General features: G+C 38.4%; 1 protein-coding gene across 1 annotated transcript; it reads right to left on the bottom strand.

Moving 5' to 3' along the window:
• Positions 1-266: 266 nt before the first annotated feature.
• On the bottom strand, positions 267-9,769 carry LOC122832594 (sprouty-related, EVH1 domain-containing protein 3-like). The gene is made up of 5 exons (XM_044119493.1): positions 9,535-9,769; positions 3,021-3,186; positions 1,681-1,849; positions 1,541-1,602; positions 267-344 (listed from the first exon to the last, which is right to left on the bottom strand). Exons 1-5 carry the CDS (start codon positions 9,543-9,545, stop codon positions 282-284), a joined length of 471 nt encoding a protein of 156 aa, XP_043975428.1. The 5' UTR covers positions 9,546-9,769; the 3' UTR covers positions 267-281.
• Positions 9,770-10,067: the final 298 nt, after the last annotated feature.

Here is a 10,067-nt window from a genome sequence, read left to right as displayed (position 1 = left end):
TGCCGTCACTGGTAGCTACGCTAACTAGACTGAGCATTCGCAACAGGCTATGCTAGCTGCAGCATAGCACAGAGCGAGGGAAGGGAGGATGAGCAGCACCACATGATTGACAGCACTCTCCTGCCACTGACTGATTGTTTCTAGATAGTAATGGGAGAAAGCAGAGGAAATAGATTTTTCACAGATTATCTCTCATGCCATATTGTCACAACATAACACAACAGTTTTAACAAATATGTGGAAAAAAAATTATATGAAAGTTACATACTGCAGCTTTAATTTCACTTAGGAGAGGGCGGGTCAGGAGAGACGTGTGTTAGAGCTGCTGCTTCTGACTGACTCATCTGTTGTGAAGTAGTAAAAGGTACAAGGGACAAGTTAAATACATGAATATCTTGGTAATTTCTTTCCTTAATTCATTAACTGCTCGTGAAATGGAGGCAAACTGTCTGTAGCTAAGCTAACTATGCTAAATGGCTGATAATCTCCCACAGTCAGCCCACCACTCTGAGAAAAACTGGGTTATAAATTGACACTTTTACCTTTTTCTCTCTCTGTCTCTTTATTTTTTGAAAACCTACTTTATAATTTTTCTTACCAGCATAGTAACAGCCACAGCAGTTCTTGTTTTCCACTGTCTGCTGCTGAACACCGTCACGGTCAAACGCTCCAAGCAGGAACGAACCATTTCATGCAGATCCGGGGGGGGTTCGGGGCAAATATAGATGTGTGTTTTTGGTCTGGGAGGGGTAACATTTAATTTTTACTGCTAAAAACTATTTTATAATACACAATATAATTGATTTTGTAATTGACAAGGGCCCATTTTTTAAAAATTTCTATGAATAAAAAAAAATAATGTGGAGCGCCCCCTGTTGGTCAGTGGCCCTTGGAATTGTCATAACTTTTCCGCCATATGCCCCCTTACTACAAGTACTTAAGCATTTACTTTTAAATAAATACAATAATAATAATAAAATATTTAGCCGTGCAAAGTACATATAATATTTTCTAATATCAGTACATCGCTGTTATTTTCTGAGTGTTTTACAGAATCTTCTCACTTCCTGAAATCACATGGTGATTGACATACTGATGCTACAAAACGTCTACACACCACATAAAAATGTAATTGAAAAAAAAAATAGTTCATTTTTTCTTTGCTATTCAAAATGTCCCTTTCCCCCAACCCTACCGATACTGAGTATTAGGGCGATGCTAAGAAAAAATGTAATCACGAGAATAAAGTCAAAATATTATGACAATAAAGTCATAAAATTATGACAATAAAGACATAATACTTGAAGACTTAAAGTCACTTCATTTTTAGAATAAAGTCACATTATTCTTGTTATTTTATTAACTTTTTCATTTTCTCAGCATGGCTCTGATTTGCTGTTCAAAGTCATCATTTCCGCAAAAATATAAACAGTCAAGTAAAGTGGATATGCTCAAAACATTTACTTAAATGCAGCGGTCAAGTAAATACACTGTGTTACTGTTGGATACTGCAAAACAATCAATGAACCAAAAAACTCACAACTTGATCACTGTCTTCAGGGTCCACCTCTTCTGGCGTGGACAACGATGGCGAGTCAGAGCCTGGATGAAAAGAAGAAGCTTGAAGGATTGTTCAAAGTTAAAACAATTAAATTAAAACGCTGGTGTCTGTGCAGGTACCTCTGTCAAGTTTGTCTAAGACGGCCTGCAGCCCTTTTTCGAAGGAGGTGGCGTCGGCAGGACTCTGGAAAGTAAGGCCGAACTTCTGATCCTCGACTCTCCAGTGATGGAAGATGGGATTCACCTTGTTGTACACCATTCCCCTCTGGACCGCACACTCCAACACTGGCTGCAGACGCAAACAGCAAGGGTCAGAGGTCAGATTGAGCTCAGCGTGCATAAGTGGGTTCTGCATGTGATTCATAAAAGGTTTTTAACAACTTATAAACGGAAGCAAGGGTGTAAATCCCACCTCATTATTGGGGGGACCATAAACAGGAAAATTTCTTTAAAACAATTTTTGGGGTGTCGGCGAAGTTACAGTGAAATGTAACGTAAGATGTGGTTTAAACAGTTTTTAAACCCCATTCAAGCTGTAGGACCAAAAATGACTAGTGATGCACATCAACAAACTATTGAGAAACAAAACAAAAATTCAAATGTTGCTCCTATGCAAGTTTTGTTCAGTCTGACTGATCTAATCTCTGCTACACCTTTACAAAAATTTAAGGTTCTAAATAAAAAAGCTTTAATGAGTAACCGTGCTTAATTCAATTCCTCATAAACATTGATTTATTGAAATGGCTCCCAATAATAATAAATTAGAACTTAAGTTGCTTTATTTTTAAGCCGTTTTCAGTTTTTCCATGTCCTGAATGACTGAGAACCAACAAGTAGATAGAAATTAATATCTGAGGGGTTATTATAACTTAGACATAACACTTAAAGCACTGGGCTTTATATAGAAAAATATTCAGATTTTATTTTGTGGTTTTAAAGGGTCTACATGGAAGACAGTGAGAAATAAAGCCATAACTTTCTGTTTCTTCTATCTGTTCTCGGCTCCCAAACACAGAGCTGTCTGCCACTCCTCAGCCTCTCCCTCCCGTTTCAAACTCTTCTAATTAACTAAAAGTTAAAGAGCTAAATATGAATGAGATGTTTGCTGCCTTTGACAAAAAAGCTTAGGTCTGTGACAGCAGCGTAGCAGTTTTGCTAGTGAGGCAGCTTATCATGATTCAGCCAAAATAATGAAATAACGAACATTTGAGCTCAATTGAATACCTTATTTTCAATGATAATACCAGAATCTGGTTCACTTTCTTTTAAAACGCTTCCTATTATTACTTAAATTTAATTAAAAGCTTGCATCTGCCTGCATCTGTTGGCCAAAGATGTTTCATTTTTGAATTGCAGTTGGGGACCACACAAAATCACTCTAAGGGCTACAAATGGCCCGTGGGCCACACCTTGGACACCCCTGCTGTTGACGTGCCTCCATAACACACGCACACACTCACTGCTCGGTCGCGCAGGCGCTCTCCTCGGATGATGTACTCCCTGCGCCTCCTGCCGTCGAGGCTCCGCCCCTTGCATATGACCACGTGACTGAGCCCGCCTCCTCCGAGGAGCACCCAACCGCCACTGGAGTCATCACGTGTCATCACCACCGCACGAACACGCACACTGACGGGAAACAGACCACAAAGCGCTGATTATACCGTAATAAACACTTAAAACAGTTTTAGAAATGTTGAAATTACACACACTATATATTTTATTAGGTTAGATATTTGTTTTGTTTTGATGCTAAAGCTAACTTTAGCGCTACTTTTTTTTTTTTTTTTTTTTACATAAATTCCCAACTGTAGTTACTACTTTGCTTTGTTATTTTGCAATAGCCGAAATATTAATGCTGCCAATAAGAACAAAGACATATTTGGGCTATTTTTGATAGAAAACAAAAAGAAAGAAAGGAGGAATAAATTTCTACCAAAAAAACTGTTGAGATTTAGCTCAGAAAAATATGGACATTTCTGAGTTCCAAAAATTTCAAATTTACAAAAATAATACAGAAATTTTTTGCTTATTTTCAGAAACATTTTAGAAAAAAACAAAGAAATTTTCTGAGCTACAAAAAAATTGTAGCTCAGTAAAAAGAAAAATTTAATTTTTTTTGAGAAGAAAATCTGAAATTTTGAGATTAAACTCAGAAATTTTCAAGAAAATAGTGGAAATTTCAGTGCTGAAAAGTCTTGACACTAAATTTGTGTCGAGTTTTTTTTTTTCTTGCAAATTTTTTTACTTTTGGAGTTCAAAAATTTCTAGAAAATTCTGGAGATTAATCTGAGGTGTTTTTGTTTGGGGTTTTTTTGGCTGAAATTTACTCCTCCTGTTTTTGTATCTATGGCTCTCGTACTCCACTGAAGATAAGTAATGTTTACCAATATTATGCATATTTTTATTCATTTAAACATCTGGTAAAAGAGATGAAACTGGCTCTCTGCGTCAGGTAAACATCCCATAATCCTTTGCTTCATCATTATAATTGTCACCAAACAAATACCACAGAAACACAAACGTCAACGAAATGTAAATAAATGTTGGTTGTTAATACTAGCCCAGTTTAAATAATCGGACTAATATTGATATGTTAAAAAATAACTAATATCATCAGAAATTGATTCTAATATATTGTGAGTCCTTTTGAAATTAAACAGAAAACCATCCAACACCTTAAATTTAGCTAATATATTTATGACTCCATATTCAAGATTAGATACATTTAAATGTATCAAAAATAGGTTCATATAATTTATTAAAATATTATTTAACATGTTCATCTTTTTGATTAGCTTTCAGTCAAATTCCCCAAGCTAGCATAGCAGATGGAAATGAAAAAGGAAAAGTTTCTGACAGGAAAAAGATGGAGGAAACCGTCCAACATCCTTACTGTTCAGGTCAGATTTGCAAAAAACCCCCCCCCCCCCCCCCCCTAAAAACTCCTTGTCAGAAAAATCAGTAGGTAAAAGGCAGAACAATCAAAATGAGAAATATCTCAAAAAAATTATATTTCTTCACATATTTGGTATTTCTTGTCTGATGTTCTTTGGGGAAACTTTTGGGAGCTGCTGTTTAAGATACTCAAAATTACCTTAAAAGAACAACAAGTTTTGGTTGAGCTGAAATACATTCACTCACAGGAAGTGGTAACCAAACAGAAAAATGACCAAATTTGGGCATGAAGAAAAAAACAGCTCTGCAGGAAATCTTCAATCTCAACTCTAGAAACTAAGATGGAGACCAGCATCCATCTAAGATCTAAGCCATATGTAGTTAGTTTCACTTTTCATGTGTTTAATTTAAGATAGAAACCATAAACAAGATGTTCAACACCAACAGGAAGCTGGACAGGAAGGACAGGAAGTGCTAAAACTCTTATTTTCCGTGTCGCATCCTGCTCCTCTGGAAGTCATCGACTTTTTTTTATGATTCAGAGATTTAATTTCTTTAACAGCTCAACATTTCCTTTAGTGAATATTTTCATTTTCAGATGAACCATAGGGTTACACAGTTTGTATCTCTTCTTTTTCATACTTTTATTTGTGTATGTAGGTCTACACTCCTCAGGCTTTAAAGGTGAAAAAATGAAATGAATGAGATATAATAGATGACTTTTCCAGATCTAAAGTGACATTTACCCAATAAAATTCTACTGTAAAACAAACAAATCTGTAACAAAATGTGAAAAAGCTGCAATAATCTGTTTAAGTGTAAAGCTTTAAGCTAATATTGTTTTATTAACCTTTTAGAATAAATCTTTTTAAATACATTTCTCCACAGAAGTTTGGAGCAAATTCTGGAAATGTTTGGAAAATTGGTTGTTTCTCCAGTTTATTGATGTGAAGATACAACATGAACTGGAGGAATCCAAGATACCGACAGAAACAGTTAAATTATTGGTTAGAACCTACATCTTACAACAGGGGTCACCAAACTGGGTCCTCGAGGGCCGGCATCCAGCACGTTTCAGTTCTCTCCCTGGTGGAATCAAAACCTCTTCAGCATGTCAATGTTCTTCTTAGGCCTTCTAACGAGCCATCATCTGATTCATCCATCCATCCATCTTCTTCCGTTTATCCGGGGTCGGGTCGCGGGGGTAGAAGCTTCAGAAGGGAGGCCCAGACTTCCCTCTCCCCAGCCACTTCCACCAGCTCCTCGGAGGAATCCCAAGGCGTTCCCAGGCCAGCCGAGAGACATCGTCCCTCCAGCGTGTCCTGGGTCTTCCCCGGGAAAGGAGGCCCATCTGATTCAGGAGCGTTAAACCAAGGAGAGAACTAAAACATGCAGGAGGCCGGCCCTCCAGGACCGAGTTTGGGGACCCCTGTCTTACAACAACCACAAAACAGAACCAGAAAATCTCCCAGGAGGTTCTGATGAAACCAAACTCAAACTTTGAACCACAATTGTAAAATAAAACATCACCATGCAGATTTAAACGTGTCATAAAATCAGAAATTTTGTGTCATTTAGTGAGACTAACTGTAGATTTGGGATGCAGACAGAATCCCACCAACAATAGAAACTGTGTTCATAACAACATATTGTTTTATAGATGCAGACTTTTGTAATCAGATTCTTTTTTCTTTTTTTACATCTTTGCCTCACGACGTCCAGCTGTTTTATGAAAAACAGAATTAAATGTATATTTTCCTCCCTTTAAAAGCAACTGGAACATTTTTCTAATTTCTTCTGTTTACAAAGGCAGTCGTCACAGCTGCAGCTTAAAGCTGAATCACTGCAAAAACACAAAATCTTACCAAGTAATTTTAGTTTAGTTTCTAGTGTAAATATCTTAATTACTTGAAATAAGATGAAACTAACTCATAAGTAACTTTTAAGTAAGAAACAGGAGATTATTTTAACTGAATAGATCTTTAATGTTGATGAAAAAGTTCTGGTTCTCAGCAGATTATTTTATTTATAGCACGGGGAAAAAATCATTTTTATAAGTGAAATAATCTGCCAGAACTTTTTCATCAATATTAAGGAGAATAAAATAAGCTCCTATATCTTGCTGAAAAGTTATTAAAAGTTAGTTTTCTTTAATTTCAAGTAACTAAGATATTTGCATTAGAAAATCTTGATAAGATTTTGTGTTTTTGCAGTGATCTATAAATGCTGTTTGTTACTTTGTTTATGAACTGTCAGTTTCTTTGTTCCACCAGATTTCAGTTTGAAGTGACGTGCGTTGCTCCACTCAGAAATGCGTAATTTAAGCTTAAAAACGTTGTTCAGGAAACTGTTTATAAGCACAAAGAAAAGGAAGAGACGTTTTAACAATGTGAATCCATAGAAAACAAGCTGGTTTTGTCTGAGGTTTTACAGAAATTGACCCAAAATCAACTCAAGATTTTTACAGGAATGGTCCAACTTTAAAGAAATCAAGTAAAACGTACGTATATCCAGCTCTGGAGAACATTAAGAGATCATTTAAGATGATCAGTTTGTCTGATTTTACTCTTTATAAGTTTATGTTTGAATGAAATGAACGTTGTTCTTTTATCCTATGAACTCCTGACAACATCTCTCTGAAAATCAAAACAAAAATGTATTTATTTGCAGAAGATGAGGAAAAAGAAGCAGAGCTTTCAGATCTCAAATAATGCAAAGAAAAAGAAACAAGTTCGTATTAATTTAGAAACAACAATACTGATGCTTTAACTCAAGAAGAGTCAGTGGAGTGGGCTCTTGTTTTTAATGTATATAAATATGTTTACTGTAATTTCCCGGACTATAAGCCGCGACTTTTGTCTCACGCTTTCGACCCTGCGGCTTATACAACGATGCGGCTTATTTATGAATTTTTTCTAACGGCCAGTAGGGGCGCTGGAGCAGAAAATGTAAGCGTGAGACAGCTGGAATATATCTGTAGAGGAAGACTAATGTAACATCGTGCTTTGTGCATGAATAAAATTAGCTTGAACAGACCCTCATCATGGAGAATGCAAGAAGAAATGCATATGATGCAGCTTTCAAGTTAAAATCAATCGAGCTGGCCGATAAAGAAGGAAACAGACACTGAGGAAGAAGACTTCCATGGTTTCAGAGCACAGGAGGAAGAGGATGACGGCTCTCCGTGACTTTTAACCGTATGTTATTTAAACCAGCCCTGTTAGTGTTGTTTTGCTATATTGCTGCTGTTCAGAAAGAAAAGCTACAGCATATTATTAAAACTTTAAAAACACTTTCTGTGTACCATCTTTCTTTGTAAATATCTCATGTTTCAATGTAGGCACATGCGGCTTATACACCGGTGCGGCTTTTAAAGGAACAAAATGTGTTTCCTTTAAAAATGTAAGGGGGTGCGGCTTATAATCAGGTGCGCTCTATAGTCCGGAAATTACGTATTTATATATATATACATATGTACCAAAATACATATTTCCAAAGCATGTAATTCTCTCTGGGTGCTTTTTTTAATTTTCCCAAATCAAAGTAACAAATTTCACGTTTTTTCTTTCAATTTAAATTTTTTCAAATTGCTGCTGTTAAACATTCACGTTTTACAGTGCACATAAGTCCCGAAACAGTTGAATAATACCAGTATAAAACGCATCCATGGGGATCTGTGTATGAATGAAGATGCAACATGGTAACATTCACACAAAGAGCTGCTGGATTTCTGTCTGTGTCGCTTTAAAGGGCCTCCAAGTGCATTTTCTCCTCATTCTGACGCGTTATTTTTACCCCCAACCCGCTAAAAAAAACAATAATCTGTGAAAAACGGGCTGTGAAATGTGGAAGCAAATGGACAGAGAGTCCACCGAGGAAGACGGGACTGGGAGGAGGGAGGAAGAATGAGTGTCTCCCACATAAAGACGTATCAATGAACGCACCCATTCGACATTAGAGGCCCAGGCATTCTTGCAAAGCGACAAAAATAAATAAATAAAAGAGCAGCACACTCGCCATTCGGGTGAATAATTCAAAGCCGCATTTCCCCCCAACATATGAATGAAATCCACCAGAAATTCATCATTTTTTCCTCCACATTCTCACATCTCGTTTGTTTTTCTCTTGTTGTTATTTTTTAATTGTTGCAGTTGTTCTGTCTCCATTCCGCCCCTGCTGCGCGGACTCATTAACACACCCCGATATTATGTTATATGTTTTTATGAATGGGACTGGGCTTCGTGTTCGCACTGCGCCTTCAGACATGCAGCAGAAACAAAGGCCAAAATCACAAGAATAACAACAATACAAGCAACAAGAGTCTGGCCTAAAGGTGGAAACGAGAGAAAGATCCGAAGGAGAAATGAAAAGAGAAGAACGAGTGGGTGAGAGGATGGAGAGAGGAAACGAGAGAGATGGGGGGAGGGGGCCGATTAGAAAAAGGAAGAATGAGAGGAGGGGTGAGAATAAGGGAGAGAGAGGGAGGGAGAGAGAGAGGGAAAAAAAATCACATTTCATTCATAAAGTTTGGCTTTAAAAATCATAATGAAACCCCGAGACACGTTGATAAAAATCACAGCGCCTCCATCCCTCCTTCATCCCACTTTAATGACGCGATGCTGGCCCTTAAACTCCTCTTTTTCCTCCTCCTTTCTCCCCTTCATGCATTTTACACACTGGCTCATTTCGTGATTGTTTTTAAAGCAAGGCGCAGCAGAATCAGAACCGCTGCAAGGCTTCGGGTTTGGCTTTAAAAACGCGCTCTTTCTCACTGTGTGTGTGTGTGTGTGTGTGTGTGTGTGTGTGTGTGTGTGTGTGTGTGTGTGTGTGTTTCCTTTTTCTGGCGTGTAATGAACGAGCGGCGGCTCCCGCATGAATGTGGCCGCACATTTATCACACAGTGGCATGGATGTATCGGATGTGGGGTGTATGCTGTTGATCCAGGACTACGTAATGGTGTTTTGTATTCTCGGCTGCTCGCTGAGCTGCACAGCGCCGACCGCTAACAGCCCAGGATGCTGCTGCTGCTGCTTGTTCCTGTGGAAATGAGGGATGTAAGGAATAAAAATAAGGACTTACTCGCCCTCCATGGCTCGGTGTTGCCCGCCGCTTGCAGCAGCCCACCCCAGGCTCTCCTCTCTCCCTCTTCTTTTTATTCCTCCTTTCAGGAAACACTCAGACTCACTTCACATTCTCTCTCCATCTGCTCTCATTTTCCTAATCTTCCTCTCTCTCGCTCTCTCTCTCTTACTCTCTCCACCTTGATGTCGTTTCGGTGTATCAGGATAGGCTTGAGGTTGCAGCAGCCATTTTCCGCTGGCAGCATCCTCCCTCCCTCCCTCCTTCCCTCCCTCCTTCCCTGCCTGCCTCCTCTTCCTCCCTCTCTTCCTCTCCCTCTACCTGCCCTATGCCAGCACATCCGCACTAATCATTGACAGCATCTCCGCTGTTGGTGGGCCGCTCACTTCCCCACAGCACACTGTAAATGATCGGAAATGTGAGCCGAGCTGGTTTTATATCTGCTGGTGTCATAAAGCATGAATGACCTCTGGTTGATCCTCCGAGAAAACAACAGAAGCCTCAGATTTTATTAAAATTTAAATATAAATATC

Source organism: Gambusia affinis, linkage group LG06, assembly GCF_019740435.1.
Source record: "Gambusia affinis linkage group LG06, SWU_Gaff_1.0, whole genome shotgun sequence".
NCBI lineage: Eukaryota > Metazoa > Chordata > Actinopteri > Cyprinodontiformes > Poeciliidae > Gambusia > Gambusia affinis.
This window is presented reverse-complemented; position numbering and strand designations above follow the sequence as displayed.